A 20,671-nucleotide genomic window follows, 5' to 3' on the forward strand; every position below is an offset into this window, starting at 1 on the left:
CAACTCTCTTTCTACTAATCAGGGAAGTTGGCTCTATTTCTATACAAAAAGCCAATCTTTTTCCGTTATTTACTGGCGAGAACGCCCACATGATATTTAAATGTAAGTCCTTCATCAATCCAAATACCAAGGTATTTATATTCTGAAACTCTCTTGATATCAGAACTGTTCAGAGTCGATATATGCAAGTCACTATAAACAATATTTTTGGCTTTGGAAAACAACATGAATTTAGTTTTACTGGCATTAAGCACCAATTTTAGACTAATAAGTGCATCTTGCAGGGCGTCAAAGGAGAGTTGTAAATATTTAGTGGCCAGTGGCACAGAATCAACAGTACAATAGAGAACTGTCATCCGCGTAAAGGTGGCTTTGACAGCTGCTCAGAGATGAGACAATATTATTAATATAAATGGTAAATAAGACACGGCCCAGGATTGATCCCTGTGGAACACCTTTTGTGATGGGTAGAAGCTCTGATTGGGCATTTCCCATTTTCACACACTGAAATATTTCTGTTAAATAGTTTTGAAACCAACTGCAAGCACCTGTATCAAAGCCAACACTCTGCAATCTTTGTAATAGGAGAAGGTGGTCAACAGTATCAAACGGCTTCGACAAATCTACAAACAGGACAGCACAATGCTTTCCTTTGTCAGGGGCTGATACAATGTCATTTATAACTACAGTAGCCGCCGAGATTGTACTGTGTTTTTCTCTAAAACCAGATTGGTGTGGGTTTAATATAGAGTGCTTTGTGATGAATGTTTTAAGTTGGTTGTTTACCAATGACTCCAGGATTTTTGGTAAACAAGAGATTGGTCTGTAATTATTTAGGTCACTTTTATCCCCCCCCTTTATGCAAGGGGGTCACATGGGCTGTTTTCCAGGCAACAGGAACCACACCTGTTAGTAGTGAAAGATTAAATATGTGTGTATATATATTTGTGTGTCTGTGTGTGTATATATATATTTGTGTCTGTGTGTGTATATATATGTGTGTGTGTGTGTATATGTATATGTATATGTATATGTATATGTATATGTATATATGTGTGTGTGTGTGTGTGTGTGTGTGTCAGACCTATCGTTACCAGAAGCTGGTGCAGCCCATGCCTCTGGCCTGTGGCAGAGTGGAGTCAGGAGACCAGCGCCCCCCAGTGGAGAGAGATGAGAGGATCATGCCTCCCTGGCTAGCGGTGAGACCTACCAGCTCACAGCTCATTCTCCTCTTAAAACAACCCTCCAGTGCTGCTGCAGTCGTCTAATAACTGTGTGATCAGGATGATATGAGATGAGAGGTTTATAGATGCTCTGATGTTATCATTACAATGTAGATCTTATTGCAAAGGGACATTATGACATCACTGATCTGGGCACACTTTGCATTTAAGCTAAATTCAATCTGTAATCGCAATTATTTCTCAGACTGGACTGGTCAGTCCAACAGGATGACAGCATCCCTATAGCACCTACTTGACTAGTGACTTACGAAATTTCATATACTGCTTGTGTTTTATTTTGCACAAGACTGAACAGGAAAAGGTGTTATTTAACATTATAACACTACCTTATGCATACTGCACCTTATGTGACACTGTGAATACTGTATATTTCAGTTAGTTAGATAGTAAATTATATTGACTTATTTGTTTACACTGCTTGTGTTGTTTTTTACTACCTGTACCCCCCCCCCTATCCCCCATGCTGCTATGATGCCTGAATTTCCCCAAGGGGATCAATAAAGGAATATCTTATCTTATTAAGGTTAGAGAGAGCCCTCACCTGAATGTCTGGCCAGCTGTGTGATAGGGCTGTCAGTCGTCCCTGAGGAAAACATCAACAGGCTGAAATTAGCCCGATTCTAATGTTAAAGGAACACGGCAACATTATGGGAAATGCGCTTAACGTCTTCTCCAGAGTCAGACAGGAAGATAGATACCGGTTTCCTCTCTGTGCATTCAGTAGAAAGATATCCGGCTGCATGGTAGCCAACTTAGCACAAATTAATGGAAGCAGATACTACCTACTAGCCTAGCTGTTGGCCAAAAACACCTCTACCGGAGTTTTAAGCTAGGCTAGTGGTCTGCTTCGCTTCATTTGTGCTAAGCTAGGCTATCATGCTGGTCCCAGTCAAGCGCTCCCAGAGTTGTTTGCTTCCACATCTGTGACCAAACCTCGGTGATATAAGAACCCTGGTTTTCCCTGTAGTCACGTTCTGCTGTGAACTCTCTAACTTGTATTCCTCCTCTCTCCCCCCCTCTATCTCTCTCCCTCCCTCCCTGTCTCTCTCTCTCCCCCCCCCCCCCCCCCCCCCTCTCTCTATATATATACAGAGAAGTCTCCCTGTCATGGATCTGGTGATCAAGCAGTTTAACTGCCCCTCCCACCCCGTCAGACCGCTGGTCTCTGCTAAGCTGACTCGCCCGCGTCGGTGTCACAGGACTATCCTGAGGTCGGGCGGACACTACAGCTTCCCTCCTGGAACTCTCTACCCGCCGCGGCTCCCCAAGAACATGGCTCTGCAGCGCATGGGCTTCGTCATCATCGAGCCCCCTCACCCGTCTCACTCTTCTCCTCTCCCTCCGCCCACCCTGCCTCCCTGCTCCTCCTCTCCCCCTCGGTCTTGTGACCTTTCGCTGTCCGTTGCCGTGACCCACAGCGTGCTCGGGCAGACGGGGGGCCAACCGGCCAAACGATCGCACTCTAAGCCCGGCGTGAGACCCTCCTCCCCTGAACTCTGTGCCAAGGATCCCCCCGAGTCCCCTCCAGAGTCCGCCCAGAAGTCCCTGCGCGTCGTCCTCCGCCGTCTCGCCCCGTCGGCCGGTGTCGGGGACGACTCCGCCCCCACCGTCAGGTTGCTGGCCCGAGACCAGATCGCTCTGCGCTACAGGACGTTTGCCGCCCTGCGCCGGTTGCCGAGGTTACCGAGGTCCCGGCCCTCCCCGCTCACCGCCTCTCCCCGACTGGCCGACGAGGCGCCGCCACACATGTCTTCAACCCCTCTCTCGGCGTCCAATCAGAGAACCCACTCGGCTCCTATTGGTCCCTCTCTGTCTCCCATCAACCAATCCCTGGTTGACGGGAGGGGGAGGAACAGAGCCACGTCCTCTAAGACGCAGAGGCGACGGAGCGAGGGGAGAAGAAGAGACGACGGGAGGGACGGGGAGGGAGCATGTCCTCCATGGTCCCCTCCTGAGCCCCCCGCCTCCACCCAGCAGGTGCGGGAGGGCTCGGTTGTCATGACAATGGAAGATGGAGAGGAGGAGGAAGAGAGGGGGGAGGAGGGAAGCGATGTGGAGGTGCCTCACCTGGCTCTGTCGGAATCTTCAGCCGCCAGCCAGGCAGGAAGCGTTACCCACGGCGACGACCTCGGTGACCCCGGAGGGGTGGGGTCAGAGGAGAAGGAAGTGACGTTGACGTTGTTGCCTGGGCAACGGAGGAGAGCAAGGAAAGAGAGACGGAGGGATGAGAGCGAGGAAGAGTTGATGTCATCATCGGATGAGTCCACGCTCTCTGTGCCAGAGCTGCAGGTGTGTGTGTGTGTGTGTAATAATAATACCGGTAATAAACAAGACTTCACTATACAACAACAATAATAATAACCACAATAATGACAGTAAATAGAATAATGAAAATAATAAAAACAGAATAAAAACATAAAACTATATTACCAAATACATTTCAAAAGACATTTCACAAAAAAACATTCCTTCCTCCAGAACCCACCCCAGGACCCCTCAGGACCCACATCCCGATCCCCCCTCGCCGCTAGATCATGGCCTTTACTTTCTCGGCCGCTGAGGCCCACAGTTCAATGTTGGACTGCCCAACTCCAATCACCCGGGCAGTGGAGATCTCCAAATGAATGACATCCAAAAGTGTCAGAGACCAATTTATCATTTCTTTCTCAGGTTTTCCACCACATGGCTATCAGTTTCTTGGCTGCTGTAACGCCCACCAGAATGATAATCTTTTGCTGTACGGAAGCCGGCAGTAGTGATATATCATTTAGGAGCAGTGTTGCTGCTGCAAATGAAATTGTCAGGTTACATATGTTTGAAAGTTTAGTTGCTATAGATTCCCAAAAACTAGCTACCGGTGGGCATTCCCAAAACATGTGCATATAAGTGCCAGTGGCCCCCAGAGCGCACAACGTGCACAGAGAGTCAGCCACCAACCCCACATAGCGCACAGTTTCCTAGGTGTCAGATACGTCCTATGAATATAATTAAAATATAATTTAGTTTGCTGGTGATTAGGGTTACGGGAAGTCAATGTACAATGCACATAATTTTTAACACAAATAATCAGTGTTGGGACAAGCCCTCAGTTTGTAAAACGACAAACAGGAAAAGGCATGCACGGCATTTAAAAGATGCGCTCACCTGGTGCGTGCTGCTAACGTTTCTATCCATATCCTCTTCCAAACGCCTCGCGCTGTCGTCGCGCTTCATGCACCACTGTGTCGCCACTGAGTCTCTCTGGTCATAGAGACTCGCTACCGTTCAGGCTCAACGGGTCAAAACGGCAATGGCCCTATGGGAGAAACACTCATGACCACACTGAGTCGTGTGAATGAATTCTGTGCCGTCTTTACAAAGTAAGTTCATAACTGTCTGTCTGTCTGTCTGTCTGTCTGTCTGTCTGTCTGTCTGTCTGTCTGTGTGTGTGTGTGCGTGCGCAGGAGACGATTGAGAGGCTGTCGTGGCTGGCCTCTGAAGGAACGGAGGAGGAGAGGCTGTCCCCCCCACCCCCCCTGTGTGAGGAAGAGGGGGGTGATTGTTATGAAGATGACTTCCAGAGAGAGCAGGAGGACGTAGCGTTTGCTCAGGACTATCTGAACAGGGTAAGAAGTGTTGTCTTGTCTTTCTTTCTTTCTTTCTTTCTTCTTTGATTTTGTGCATGAATAATTAAGCTGTCTTGCCTTTACCAATTTAACAATACTCTCTCTGTCTCCCTCTCCTCACTTTGTCTGTCATCTATCTCTCTTTATCTTTCCCTCCCTCCTCTCTCTTTCTTCCCCATGTCTTTCATCTCTTTCTTTATCCCTCCCTCTCTTTACCCCCACCCCCCCTCCTCTCTCTCTCTTTGCCTCCACCCCCTCCTCCCCCAGGTGAGCGAGGCGCTCCTGGACGTCCCGGGTCGTGCCGAGTCCTTCCTGTCCGTCCTGTATGAGTTTGAGTGGCAGGGGGGCGGGGCCAGCCCGGTGGCGCTGTACGGCAGGCTGCAGGTGGTGCTGGAGCCCTGGCCCCTGCTGCTCAGAGACTATGCCGCCTTCCTCACCGGAGCGCAGGCGCGGCTCTGCGGACTGGTACGTTCTGCCTGTGTGTGTGCGGCGGTGTTGTAGTCGAGTTATGTACATTATTTGTTTTATGTTTTTGTCGTTTATTTTGTCCAGCATGTGGTCTTTGTATTGCATGTTTTGTGTTCACATCAACCTGCAAAGGGACTACAGATGGAAATTAGCTTATAGCTACAATCTGGCATGTTTACATATAAATGTAAATCCCTATTTTTAAATAAATAAATTGAAATTGAATTGAAATTTAGTCACTAAATATTGAGTCCAAGTCGAGTCTCGAGTCCGAGTGCAATTGTGAGTTACCAAAGAAGAGCATGAGTCCGAGTCGAGTCCCCATTACCCTAGTCCGAGTCTGAGTCCAAGTCATCAAGGTTGAGTCCACTCCACTCTGGCAGTCAAAGAGCTGACATACAAATAAAAAAAGGTCTACATTAAACATAAATGGCACAGCGGTCACCGTTTCAATGGGAGTTTATTTACTTTGTGACACAATAGCCAAAAAAATGCACTAGCCATCAATATCTTATAATAATAATAATACAACTTTATTTGTATAGCACCTTTCATACAGAAACTGCAGCTCAATGTGCTTCACAACAGAAAGAAAAGACAGGCATAAAATTTGCACATAAAGTGCAGACATAAAATCACAGTTTTTCACATTAGGATCTAACATCCCAACAGGCCACCTTGTTTATGGTTTGATACAGTTTTAAATATACAATAATAAAAAGAGTAAGATAGAATAGACAGAGTAAAATAGGGCAATAGTACAGTGCAATAAGTAGTAGAATAGAATAGACATGAATGATTAGGGCCTCATTATTACTCATGCGATCCGGATATGGCGTGAAACACAAAAAAAATAAATATTCTAACCCACATAAATGGCATAATCATACTCCCTTATTCAATAACAATGCACTCCTGATTGGAAAACGAGCTATAAGATTCCCTAGATGGGAAAAGCAGGGCATACACACATTAGGAGATGTTTTCAACAAACAGGGCTTTTGTAGTTATGAGGAAATACACAAAAATGTTTATCTCACCGGTTCCACATATTATTTTTACGCACAGTTATTGTTATGTTTGAAGGCTCACGGTGTTCCATTAAGGATACCAATTGTACACCACAGATACTAGGGGTGGGACGATACATCGATCCAGATCGATACATCGATGTAATTATCAACAATCGAATCGGATCGATGTGATGTAATAAGATCGATTCATATCGATACTCTTATTTTGAAAATCCTGTGGCGAGTCTCATATCCGCCCAAGAACAACAGCAGTAGCTCCGTGTGTGTAGATGTTACAGCATAGCATTCTCCCTTTCTGTGTGTGTGTGCGCGCGTCTTTGGAAAGACCAGATGAGGTCAGAGGAGTTTGATGTTTAAATGTTATTTAAACATAAACAATATAATACATAATAAATGTAGGCCTATACATGATCATGCAACATCAACAAATTGTTGTAGGAACGGTTTGGGAGAGGGAGGTTGTGAGTTTTGAGTTCCAAAAAATGTAGCTTAAAGTTTAAAGCTCAATATATAAAAACGTGGCACTTTACAGTGAACAGGAGGTCTATTTGTATTAAAAACAATAGATTGATTTTCCTTTAAATGTCTGGAAGAGCTCAAAAATACAAATGTCAAATGATATTTTCATTACCTTTTTTTTGTTGATCTAAATGTTACCGATTGTGTTAAATGGGCATATGATATCATCTCATATCGATCGCAGGCACCTGAATCTAATCGTATCGTATTGTATCGTGAGAGACTTTGTAATATCGGCAAATATCGTATCGTTGTCCAAAGAATCTATATCGTATCGTATCATGATGAAACTGGTGATTCCCACCCCTAACAGATACCACAAATTCTTCTATGAAAGAGAGACATCGAGAGGTTTTGTATCAGATTTTTATCATCAATTACTAACGTCCTCGTATGAAATCCTCCACCTAGAATCAGTCTGGAGGAGGGATATACCAGACCTGGAAATAGATTTTGATTGGCAAGAAGCCTGGGCAAATGTTCGACTTGCATCAAGGAACCCGGACCATCAACAAATCAATCTTAACTATATTCATAGGACATACTTGACTCCTATAAGACTGAACAGAATGGGTCTTAAACAAGACTCCAAATGCTCCTTATACAAATGGGGACGAGGGGACATTTATGCACATGTACTGGGACTGCCCACCAGTTAAGACATTCTGGAAAGAAGTGACCCAGCAATTATCAAATCTCTTAACTCTGAATATACCTGTACACCCCTCTGTATTACTGCTGAATGATGTTTTTGAGTGTGCAGTACCTATACAGCTAAAGAGATTGGTTTTATCTGGTATTACAGTGGCTAAAAAGCTGATAGCATCACAATGGTTTCAACCGGAAAAAATGTGCCGGAAGGTCTGGATTCTTACATATCTCGATGTGATTTATCTAGAAATATCTACAGCAAGAATTTTGGGAGCATATGTATGTAGGATATTAGATAGCAGGTATTAGGTGTATATCTTGTATAAGACATTTATCTAAATGGTGATTTCATTGGATGTGCGCTGTTAATTAATGCTTGTATATCTAATTTTATGTTGTCATGTTTGTATATGTTTGTTTAAAAAAAAAATACAAAAAAGAATGATTAGGGCCTATTACAAAAAAAAATGTATTTATCAATTAACAAGTCCCAGTCCGAAATCCGAATGCAGTCAAGTCCACGTCGAGTCATGAGTCCTGAAATCAGGAGAGAGAGAGAGAGAGAGAGAGAGAGAGAGAGAGAGAGGAGAGAGAGAGAGAGAGAGAGAAGAGAGAGAGAGAGAGAGAGAGAGAGAGAGAGAGAAGAGAGAGAGAGAGAGAGAGAGAGAGAGAGAGAGAGAGAGAGAGAGAGAGAGAGAGAGAGAGAGAGAGAGAGAGAGAGAGAGAGAGAGAGAGAGAGAGAGAGAGAGAGAGAGAGAGAGAGAGAGAGAGAGAGAGAGAGAGAGAGAGAGAGATGGAATCTGACCTGTGTGAGCTCTTACACCCACCTGAGGTTTATAAACAGTCCTGGATTTAAGAGCGAGACTTCTGTTTGAGCGAGGTTTCAGTGGAAAAAACTATTTGAGTGGGCTACTAGTTACTTGGTAACCAAATAAATTAATTTGATCAAATAAAAAACAGAGTTATTTTCACAGAACATTATGACCGGAGAGATTTAAATATGTCAGACTTCAGGTTACCGGATAATGGAAACCCTGATACCTTTATCTTTTTGTTCTATCTGTTTATCGTTTAAAGGAACATGCCAACATTATGGGAAATGTGCAGACTCCAATTTCCTCTCTGTGCTTTTAGTAGAAGCTATCCGGCTGCCAGCTAGCATAGTTTGGCACAAATGAATGGAAGCGGATACGGACCAGCTAGCCTAGCTGTTGGCCAAAAACACCTCTGAGTTTTAAGCTAGGCTAGTGGTCCATATCTACTTCCATTAATTTGTGCTAAGCTAGGCTAGCTTGCAGCCGGATAGCTTTCTACTAAACATCTGACTCTGGCACGCTAAGCACATTCCCATAATGTTGTCGTGTTCCTTTAATCTTTCTTATTTTCTTATTTTCTTTCTTATAATCTTTCGTTATTCTGTCTGTCCATCTGTATTATCTTTAATCGTTCTCTCCATCCTCTCTTCTATTGTATCCTGTAGCTGGCAGAGCAACAGCTGTTTGAACGCAGCCGGCAGTTTCTACGGCAACTGGGCGGAGCCTGGGGGAAGGCTCCACCCACTACCAGGAAGTAGTTGCTGTTCTCCAGGGAGGCCTGCTCATAAGCCTTCTGGCATCAAGAAGGTACAATGGCTGCGTTGAATTTCTCCATGCTACATACTATTTGTTTACATCTGGGCTGTCAGTGTGTCCGGCAGCATATCCTGTTAGCTAAAAGGCCAAGGTGGATGACAGCAGGCCAGGGACCTGGATCCTTGAATATTTAGCAAATCGATCAATGACAAGTATTTATTTGAATTAATTTCCATCATTGTCCATTGAAATACAGTAGATTCAGTAAGCAGGTAATAGCAATACGTATGGATAACGAATTATGTGAATAACTTTACCCCTCTGACTAGATTAGCCGCTCTCTTTTTTTTGTCGCACACTCCAAGCGACAGTGGCTCAGAGGTAGAGCGGCCGTCTGGTAGTCGGAAGGTTCCCGTTTCGATTCCCGCTCCTCCGGGCAGCGTGTCGAAGTGTCCTTGAGCAAGACACTTAACCCCTAACTGCCCCCGAGAGCAGGTTGGCACCTTGCATGGTCGCCTCCGCTGTCGGTGTGTGAATGTGTGAGTGAATGGGTGAATGTGAGGAACTAAAATTGTAAAGCGCTTTGGATAAAAGCTCTCTAAAATGCACAATTTACCCAAGCCCTCTGGTGTGATCAACCAGGCTCCTGCTCATCTGGTGTGATCAACCAGGCTCCTGCTCTTCTGGTGTGATCAACCAGGCTCCTGTTCTTCTGGTGTGATCAACCAGGCTCCTGCTCTTCTGGTGTGATCAACCAGGCTCCTGCTCTTCTGGTGTGATCAACCAGGCTCCTGCTCATCTGGTGTGATCAACCAGGCTCCTGCTCTTCTGGTGTGATCAACCAGGCTCCTGCTCTTCTGGTGTGATCAACCAGGCTCCTGTTCTTCTGGTGTGATCAACCAGGCTCCTGCTCATCTGGTGTGATCAACCAGGCTCCTGCTCTTCTGGTGTGATCAACCAGGCTCCTGCTCATCTGGTGTGATCAACCAGGCTCCTGCTCTTCTGGTATGATCAACCAGGCTCCTGCTCTTCTGGTGTGATCAACCAGGCTACTGCTCATCTGGTGTGATCAACCAGGCTCCTGCTCTTCTGGTGTGATCAACCAGGCTCCTGCTCTTCTGGTGTGATCAACCAGGCTCCTGCTCTTCTGGTGTGATCAACCAGGCTCCTGCTCTTCTGGTGTGATCAACCAGGCTCCTGCTCTTCTGGTGTGATCAACCAGGCTCCTGCTCTTCTGGTGTGATCAACCAGGCTCCTGCTCTTCTGGTGTGATCAACCAGGCTCCTGCTCTTCTGGTGTGATCAACCAGGCTCCTGCTCATCTGGTGTGATCAACCAGGCTCCTGCTCGCACGAGAATGGATGTTTGGCGGCGCCTCGTGGTCCTAACTCACCACCACACTACCACACAAATACACCACAATACCCTGTTCTACTATTGTCTTTCAGATCAAAGCAGAGATCTCATCCCTTCTCAAAGACCATGCCCACCTCCAGGAGGAATTCTGGGTGTTCTTCAACGAGCTCCACTGCCAGCCGATGTCCACGGCCGCCCGGGCTCACGCCGCCGATGCAAACTCCAAATCCCAGAAGTCCACCTCCAGGAACAGGAAAATAGGTTGCCGCTCCAAAGATATAAAGAGCAAACGGGTGGAGGGGAGAGCGGTGGGCGACGAGGTGGAGGAGGTGGGGAGAGGAGGAGGAGAGGAGGCAGGGAGAGGAGGAAAACAGGGGGATGAAGAGGAGGAGGAGGAGGGGAGAGGCGAAGTACGAGAGAACGGAGAAGAACATCCAGTTTGTGCAAAAAACATCTCCCTCACCCCCAGTGGAGAGAAGGTCGTCCTCTGGACCCGGTAGGTCCTGTGTGTGTGTGCGTGTGCGTGTGCATGGGTGCGTGTTTGTTGATGTTGATGGAGTTCCGAGTTTACCTCGTTTTTAAAACAAAACAAAAATGTAAACAACATTTTTATAGTTAACACTTTGATCGCCGGGGTTAAATTCATAATTTACCATCCCTCGCCAGCCCTATTTAACATGGAGAAGTTCCCCTTCTTTGCAGGGCTATAACTTTTTAAATTTTATTGCTAAATTGACATTACTATGGCCCATTCAACGTCCTATATCTATTGTTCAGGGTGTAGCAACGTTATACTTTTTCATTCACATATTCATACTAAAATACGGTCTAAAGTATAAGTATGTTTTTATCGTTTTCTGCAGCTTTCTCCAGAACTTGATTTATAGCCCTAAATGCATTATATTGATGATGAAATACAGTTTGGTAGGAATCTGTGCGAGATAAAAGAAATTCAACTGTACGTGCTTCTAGGAGTTACTACGTATGATCTGATGTTGACCGGATGGGGGGGGGTCGTTTATAATTCCGTGGGCAACGTTATATCATTCATCTAGTGTGGGTGATATGATCATTAGAGCAGTTAGTATCGAAGACGTTAACAAATAACGCTGAAACTCACCGTAGCTTCCTCGTAGCGTTGGGAGATGAGCGTGGAACAGAATCTTTTCTATTATGGGATGTCGAAATATCCGATCCATTTCCAGGTTGTATAATAGTATATACGTCCAAATCATGTTGTTTATCGAGTTATTGGTAACGGATCACTATCCGTTGTGATCAGCTCGAGTCCTGGGACTATTAGCGAGTGATCGGACCGAATTGAAATGAGCACCAGCTTCCACTTCCTGTTTCTGCCCTGGGCGATCCGCAGATCGGCCACCAGATGGCGCTCTTGAACCGTTGTAGAGTTGAGAGGGGCTCAACAGTACATCTCATGTCTCCGGGGGAGAAATATGATTTCGATCACAGATTTTTGAAATATTGATATCAAAGACGCTGTCCAGCGTCTTCGGCAGAATGAGCATGGCGGGGAAAGTGTTAGTGTTAAGTGTTAATCAATAATATATATATTTTGTATTATTACTCTGCATAAAAATGTAACCTTTATTTTAACCAGGTAATTAGATTAGATAGATTATCTTAATTGCAAGAGAGACCTGGCCAAGACAGCAGCATTTAAAACATACATTCAAAGTTACACACGCTGCAACATAAAACAAGAGCAGAATAAATACATGGAATAATATCATACAAAACACTGTAGGAATGCGGTTAATGATAGTGAAAACGGAGCCGTGTTCCGATGCAAAAATACTATTTTATTACGCACTCTACAGTCGCACAAACAACACTGCCATTCATCTCTCACTCGTCTCTCTTTAACAACGTCATCCCCCGCTAAGGATAACGGGAGATGTAGTTAACACCACAATAGGCTAGGATGCCGTGAATTATGTCCCAGTAGCCACTACACACGTCCCCCCAGAATTCACCAGAACTGGCCCCAAAAAACTTCCCGGGGCTCTGACGACCCGCCCAAAACGACTCCGGTACCCCTGGGCAGGCACAGGAACCCGAGGCAGTGGTAAAGCAGTAGGCTGACACTGAACAGGCCTCGGACGGCAGGTCCGGGGGTCCGCCATAGCTAGAGTAGGCGTCGGGACTGCCCTACCAGGGGGGCGACTGCGGCGGGGCGGTTGGGCCAACTCAATGGGGCGGTCCAAATCCAGGTGAGCAGGCTTCAGGTGATCTACCGAGATCCGTTCTTCACTCCCCCCCATGTCAATGATAAAGGTCTTATCGCCTGCCTTCACAACCCGGTAAGGACCGTCGTAGGGTGGCTGTAGGGGGCCTCGATGGGCGTCGCAGCGGATAAACACGTACCCCGCTGCTTGCAGATCAGGCGGGACACGCACCTTCGGAACGCCGTGGCACGAGGTAGGGATGGGCAAGAAAGACTTGGCCTTGTCCAGCAGAGCATCCCGCTGTTCCAGTGCTGACCAGGAGGCCGTAACACAGGGAAGAAAATCCCCTGGGACGCGGAGGGGTTGGCCGTATACCAGCTCAGCCGAAGATGAAAGAAGGTCCTCCTTAGGTGCAGTACGGAGTCCCAGCATCACCCAAGGAAGTCTGTCGACCCAGGTGTCGCCTCGGAGATCGGCCTTGAGAGCAACTTTCATTGACCGGTGAAAGCGTTCACACAGGCCGTTGGCCTATGGATGGTAGGCCGTAGTGCGGTGGAGGGAGACACCCAACTGCTGGGTAATGGAAGTCCATAACGCGGAAGTGAATTGGGCCCCTCGGTCTGAGGAAAGATCAGAGGGAACACCGAACCGGGCGACCCAGGTACTGATGAATGCGCGGGCCACATCAGCTGTAGTAGTCGCAGAGAGTGGGACAGCCTCCGGCCAACGGGTGGTCCTGTCTACCATTGTCAGAAGGTGAGTGTACCCCCTGGAGGGAGGAAGGGGTCCCACCAGATCCACGTTGATGTGGTCAAAACGCCTCTCAGGGACATTGAACCGCTCCAACGGGGCTTTAACATGCCGATGGACTTTCGCGCGTTGGCATGCCATGCAGGTCTTGACCCAACCCCCAATGTCAACTTTCATCCTGGGCCAGACTAATTTCGCTGCCATTAGGCGCTGTGATGGTTTCCTGCCCGGGTGCAAGAGGCCATGGACAGTCTCGAAAACTTGTCGTCTCCATGCACGTGGAACCACTGGCCTTGGCTGCGCCATAGATATGTCACATAGCAGCGTCGTGCCATCATCAAAAAAGGGGACGTCCGCCAACCGGAGGCCAGTAACCGCCGTCCTGCATGCCTGGATGTCTGGGTCTGAAACCTGATCCGCAGCCATACGGGCGTAATCAATGCCCAGGTGGACAGCACCGATGGCGGCCTGAGAGAGGCAGTCAGCCACGGGGTTGTCCTTCCCCGCCACATGCCGGATGTCAGTGGTGAACTCAGAGATGAAAGCCAGATGGCGTTGTTGCCTGGCAGACCACGGTTCAGACACCTTCGCCATAGCAAAAATCAAGGGTTTGTGGTCTACAAAAACAGTGAAAGGGCGAGCCTCCAGCAGGAAACGGAAATGTCTGACTGCCAAGTACAGGGCGAGGAGCTCACGGTCAAAAGTGCTGTACTTCTGTTCGCTGGAACGGAGTTGTCGGCTGAAGAACGCCAGGGGTTGCCAAATACTAGGGCTGACCCTTATTAATCGATTAGTCGACTAATCGGTCGAAAGGGGCCGTAGTCGACTGGCCAACCTCTTAGTCGAATATAATAAAAAAATATATATATATATAATTTTTTTCAAAAGAAAAGAGGCATAGAAGCGTGGCCAACACTAATGGCACGCATACCAGAGGCTAACTGCCTACGAAAACAGGCACAGAGGCACTGAAAGAGGATTTCACCCATCTAATGAACACACTATACTAGACAAATATCAAGATGTATCCATCAGTGTACCAATTGCATGCTTTTGCAGAGGACAAGAAGCCTTCAGTCGACTCCTTCAGACATTAAGCACCCCCCACAGCCCAAATGGAATGATATAAAAAAATATATATACGTTTTTTTTTTTTTTTTTAGTCGACCAATAGTCGACTAATGGCAAATTTTGGCCAATCCTAGTCGACCATCCAAATCCTTAGTCGGGGACAGCCCTACCAAATACCCTTGACCAACTGCTCTTAAACTGCTCCAACGGCATAATCCGAGGCATCAGTTGTCAACGCCACGGGAGCCTCAGGCACGGGGTGCGTCAGCATGGTTGCGCTTGCAAGGGCCTCCTTGGTATCCGAGAACGCCTTTGACATGTCGTCGGACCAGGCGATGGCATGCTTGGGAGTCTTGCCCTTGAGAGCCCCATACAGGGGGCGCATTAGGTGGGCAGCCTGAGGGATGAACTGATGATAGAAATCCACCATCCCCAGGAACTCCTGCAAGGCCCTAACCGTGGTAGGGCGTGGGAGCTGCAGCACCGCTTCCACCTTTACTGGCAATGGGACCGCCCCAGCAGTAGTGATGTGGTGGCCAAGGAAGTCCATGGCAGGCAGTCCAAACTGACACTTTGCTGGGTTGATGATCAATCCATGCTCTCTGAGGCGACTGAAAAGGAGCCGGAGGTGTGTTAGGTGTTCTGCCTTGGACGTGCTGGCTACCAGGATATCGTCCAGGTAGACGAACACGTAAGACAGGTTGCGCAGCATGGCGTCCATTAACCTCTGAAAGGTCTGAGCAGCATTTTTGAGGCCAAATGGCATCCTCAGAAATTCAAAGAGTCCGAATGGGGTTATAACTGCCGTCTTGGGGATGTCCTGAGGGCTAACCGGCCACTGGTGGTATCCTCTCACCAGATCCACCTTAGAAAAAACAGACGCGCCAGCTAGGTGGGCTGAAAAATCTTGTATGTGTGGAACCGGGTAACGATCAGGTGTAGTGGCGTCATTAAGGCGCCGATAGTCGCCACACGGACGCCAGCCGCTGTTAGCCTTTGGCACGAGATGGAGAGGCGAGGCCCAAGGACTGTCGGAACGACGAACGATACCCAGTGCCTCCATGGAGGCAAACTCATTCTTAGCGATGGTGAGCTTGTGTGGGTCGAGACAACGAGCCCTAGCATGTACTGGTGGGCCTTCCGTGGAGATGTAATGAAGGACTCCATGCTTAGTGGCCACGGACGAGAAGGTGGGTGTTGTGATGTCCGAGAACTCCAACAGGAGGCGGGAGAAATCATCAGTGGGCGCGACGGTGCTGGACAGTGTCATTGTGGGTGTGTCACTGCGCTCACATGCCAAGGAGCCAAAAGTCTCAGCATTGACGAGCCGGCGATTCCCCACGTCTACCAAGAGACTGTTGGCGCAGAGAAAGTCAGCGCCTAGGAGGGGAGTGGACACCTTGGCCAACACGAAATCCCATGTGAAACGCTGGTCAGCAAAACATAATGCCACGGTGCGTTTGCCAAATGTAGGGATCGCACTGCCATTGGCAGCTTCAAGGGCGGGGCCCCGTCTTGCTGAGTGGAAATCCTGAGTGGACGCCAGCAACACGCTCACCTGGGCACCCGTGTCACATAAAAAACGGCGGCCGGAGAGTGAGTCGGTGACGTACAGCAAGCCTGCAGGATGGCCAACACTCACGGCTGCTAATGAGTGGCAGCCAGTGCGTTTCCCGACCCACTGTAGTTACATGGTGGCAGACACTTCTTAGATTTGTTCCCAAACTTTGCGTGGTAAAAACACAAAGCCGCATAGCCGCGGCAGAGATAGAGAGTGGTTGGAACCCCTGCTCATCAACGGTGTAGGCTGATGCTGCCACACACCTCTTCCCAGCTGAGAAAAATACATCTGCTTCTCTAGCTAGCTGGCGAAAGTCAGTTTTGATGGAGTTAGCCATAGGTAAACGAACATAGTCTGGCAGCTGTTGCAGGAAAAGCTCTTTAAATAGAAAACATGGCCCATGGTCACCCAGCAAAGCTAACATGTGGTCCATCAGTTCAGAGGGCTTTGAGTCACCCAATCCAGGTAGAGAGAGAAGCTGGCGAGCACGGTCAGATTCAGATAGACCGAAAGCAACATATTTGTCATGTGCAGTGATGCCACAGATTACTTGTAAAAGTAATCTGATTACTGATTACTCCTTTAAAAAGTAATCCAAGTTACTTTACTGATTACTTGATTATCAGAGTAACTTAGTTACTTTGAAAGTAACTAGGTTACGAAGTCGTCGTCGTTCCCCCAACAGTATTTTTTTAAACGCTTTATTGAAAGTGCATAAATTGTTTTTAACTTGTTTCTCTGCACATAACGTAAATTGTTAAACTAGTGCTTCAGCTTCTGTACCATCAAGTATGGTAAAGCAACAGTCTATGATGCTCACAGCATTAGAGCAGCCAGCCAGTGGTTTTACAAAACCAGTGTATCACATCTAACAAATGCAGGCTGAACTATTCAATTATATCAACTGTAACTATTAAATTGTTTTTATAAATGTCTCTCTATAAACATACAATCAGTCTCTCTTTAACATGTAAATTAACTGTAAATCTGGCAAATAAGAGCTTTTGCTCTGCCACCATCAAATATACATTAATCAAAAGGGAAAGAGACAATCTTTCTCTTTTGCTGTTTGGCTGGCCTCCGAGTCCTCCTGTACCTAGTCGAAGCGTCGGCTAGTGTTGTGATTCCAGATGCTTTCAATGCAATTGGATGTGCTGTTTTTAGCGGTAGACAGTATTTTGTTTCCTCCGCATATGAATGTTTTTTTCACCCGGCTTAGCTGACACAAACGTGAAGTAGTGACTGAGGCTACGTTTAGACGAGCGTTTTGGGGTGGAATTCTCCGTGCTGCAGACGAGGCTGTAACTACGGAGCCCTGCTGTCACACGATTGGCGCATATGTCACATGACGTGCTGTGAAGACCCGCCCTACTCTGCCTCTGATTCGCAGACTGTGGATGGGGAATGTGATTGGACCAAAGCAGAGTCACTCACAGACAGAGGGTCCAGTCACGCCGCGGGACACATTGTGTATTTAACCCTTTCACTGCCACACGACGTCACTCCCAATGATGAGATAGTAACGAAATAGTAACGCACAGCCACTTGGACAAGTAACTGCAATCAGATTACTGGCTTTTAAAGATTAACGCGTTAGATTACTATTTTCGGGGAAAAGTAATCAGATTACAATAACGCGTTACTTAGTAACGCGTTACTGGCATCACTGGTCATGTGTAGGTGGGTTTTCCAGCAAACTCACCACTCTCACCGCAGTTGAGTTCGTAAGGGCTGCTACCACATAGTAGTACTTGGTGGCGTCCGCGGTAATGTCCCTGAGAGCGAATTGAGCTTCAGCTTGCGCAAACCAAGCGTTGGCACTCTGCTCCCAAAACTCCGGCAGCTTGAGTGAAATGGCGTTCAAAGATCTGCGTTCTGTTGCTGTTGGTCAGTCCACGTCCAAGGGAAAATCAGGGTCACCAATGTAGGAATGCGGTAATGATAGTGAAAACGGAGCCGTGTTCCGATGCAAAAATACAATTTTATTACGCACTCTACAGTCGCACAAACAACACTGCCATTCATCTCTCACTTGTCTCTCTTTAACTACGTCATCCCCCGCTAAGGATCACAGGAGATGTAGTCAACACCACAATAGGCTAGGATGCCGTGAATTATGTCCCAGTAGCCACTACAACACATTAATTTAAAAGTCAAGCGTTCAGGGCCAGGATTCCAGGAAGAGAGATATTCACAAACACAGACAGCTCCAGATTGATTCTGTTTCCAGGTCTTTCATTAATGTTTTACATTCATAGTAATCAGATTTTCCAGCTGCAAGAGAGAGGAAGAGGGAGCGGAATACCTACAAGCCAACTTACCTGTTGTACAGGTTAGACCTTTCGTACAGATAATAATTACTATAATTATAGCTGCCAATGTTGCGTGATGTGAGTGTGACAGTTCACAGATAGGAGGTCAGCAAACCAAGAATGGACTTAATTAATGTAATTCATGTAAATAAATGTGAGCCAATGGGTGTTGCCTCCACAAGAGAGCCAATTAGCCTTGGTTTACAAGATACAGTGATGTGTCGGAGCTTCACAGCCAGTCACTAAACCTCAGTGCACTATGATAGACGTATCAGTCACAAACCTCAGCGCACTATGATAGGCCGTATGTGTGAAACCACAGCTCACCATCCATTCTAAACCCTAACCACAGCTTACCGTCCCAACTGACCCTAACCATAATACCCCGCCGTCCCAGCTGTTGAATTCCATCCCGATGATGCTTTATTTGTGTCTCAGGGAGGCAGATCGCTCCATCTTGACGACCTGTCAGCAGAGAGGAGCCAAGAGGAAGACGTTCCGTCTCGTCTCTTCCCAGCTGGGGGACAAGACGGCCCAGCAGGTGAGTCTCCCCCTGGTTTAAGATAAGATAAGATGGTCCTTTATTGATCCCCTTGGGGAAATTCAGGCATCATGGGATCATGGGGGAGGGGGGGGGGGGTACAGGTACATGTGCATGTGATAGTAGAAGACATGATACAGGTCATACAATTATAGTACAGTGGAGAAGTAAAAATATGTATAGAATAATAATAGGCAGTGTAAACAATATAACAATAATTAACTCTAAGTATGCACATATGGGCAAGTAGGCAGTGTAAATAGGTCAAGGTGCAAGATGGGGATATGTATGGCTTCTCAGTTATATTTGCCTTACAATAAATATAGTTACAATATATATAATCTAATATCTAATCTAATATATCTAATCTAAAAATGCTAAATATATGCTCTAATGAAGTAAGTATACAGTATACACATAAGGTGTGTATACTCTGTGTTTATATCCTGGAGTGAATGATCTACATCACAGAGTCAGTCGGTTCACTCACTGTATGATTCTGAAAGCCGCTGGGCTGTGTGATTCCGGCAGCGCGGCTACATGAGAAAGTGGTGTTGTTGTCCAGCAGGGGGCACTCTGTCCTCTGGACATAGTAACAATGCCCCTGTTACGGTGATAGGGACACGTACAGTTGCGAGTAGGGATGCACCGAATGGGAAATTCTTGGCCGAAACCGATACCGAAAATAGAAAACAGTTGGCCGAAAACCGAAAGGCCGAAAATGATTCATAGAATAGAATTTTTTTTTACCAATGTTGTGGAACATTATGATTGTGGAAAAATATATGATTATGGCAAAACTTAACTTAAATAATAAATAATCACTATTATGGGTCCATAAAACATTTATTCAGCACTTCTGAATGCATACAGTACATTAATTCCATCTTTTCTCTGGCTACGCAGCGGACATCTGTGCTCTACTGAGCACACCTTTCTAGTCCCCAGCTGAATGTGCTCGCTTGACTCGGCACACTAGACGCGCGTCAATGTGAGAAACACAATCCCCCCCCCCCCCCCCCCCCCCCTCGCTCTGAATAATATGCATATTAGATCACTCAGTGATTAACCGCGACGGGCATATAGTAAATAAGGATATAAAAGCATGTTAAAGACGCATTTATTGGAGGCGTTGCGCGCAGAGTTTACATAGAAACAGCGCGACTCCCGACAGCGCGACATCATCACAACAACACGCGTTAGGTTACAGGTTGTTTCTGTTTCGGTGACATATTTTCGGTGAAAAAACTCTTTCGGCCAAAAGCCGAAAGGCCATTTTTGGCCGAAAGTTTTCGGCCACCGGAATTTCGGTGCATCCCTAGTTGCGAGTGCTGTCCTTCGGATGAGACGCTAAACCGAGGTCCTGACTGAATTCGGTCATTAAAGAACCCAGGACGCCTATCGCAAAGAGTAGGGGGTTCCCCCGACATTCCTGGCCAAATTCCCAATCAGGTCTCTGACATCAAGGCCACCTAATCATCCCTTCCCCTTAATTGGCTGATACCATTCCTGTCTCCTGAGCCGTTCAGCCACTGTGTAGTGTGATGTGTGCCGGGTGCCAGTGTATGGCAGCCAAGGTTGGGTGCTACCAGTGGTGGTGAAGAAGGCAATTTCCCTAATCCTACGTTGTAAAGCACTTTGAGTCTGAGAAAAGCACTATATAAATGTAATGAATTCTTATTATTATTATGGGCCAAACCATACAAATGCCACATTCAATCGAATGTTGGAGAAAACGTGTTGTAAACTGAGAGTGATGTGTCACTCGTGAACAGGAGATACTAGCAATCAGATTCTCCTGCA

At 46.8% G+C, this 20,671-nt stretch overlaps 1 protein-coding gene across 1 annotated transcript in view; it reads left to right on the forward strand.

Annotated features, from left to right (window-relative positions):
• gon4la (gon-4 like a) overlaps positions 1–20,671 on the forward strand; it is a 208,609-nt gene that overhangs the window by 184,371 nt on the left and 3,567 nt on the right. Inside the window, exons 19-26 of the mRNA XM_084311994.1 lie at positions 1,083–1,199; positions 2,337–3,533; positions 4,688–4,849; positions 5,117–5,314; positions 9,002–9,090; positions 9,996–10,068; positions 10,540–10,943; positions 18,766–18,868. Coding sequence (XP_084168120.1) covers positions 1,083–1,199; positions 2,337–3,533; positions 4,688–4,849; positions 5,117–5,314; positions 9,002–9,090; positions 9,996–10,068; positions 10,540–10,943; positions 18,766–18,868 — 2,343 coding nt within the window. The remainder of the gene's footprint in view (positions 1–1,082; positions 1,200–2,336; positions 3,534–4,687; positions 4,850–5,116; positions 5,315–9,001; positions 9,091–9,995; positions 10,069–10,539; positions 10,944–18,765; positions 18,869–20,671) is intronic.

Source organism: Notolepis coatsorum (genome assembly GCF_963971535.1).
Source record: "Notolepis coatsorum genome assembly, chromosome: 4".
Classification (NCBI taxonomy): domain Eukaryota; kingdom Metazoa; phylum Chordata; class Actinopteri; order Aulopiformes; family Paralepididae; genus Notolepis; species Notolepis coatsorum.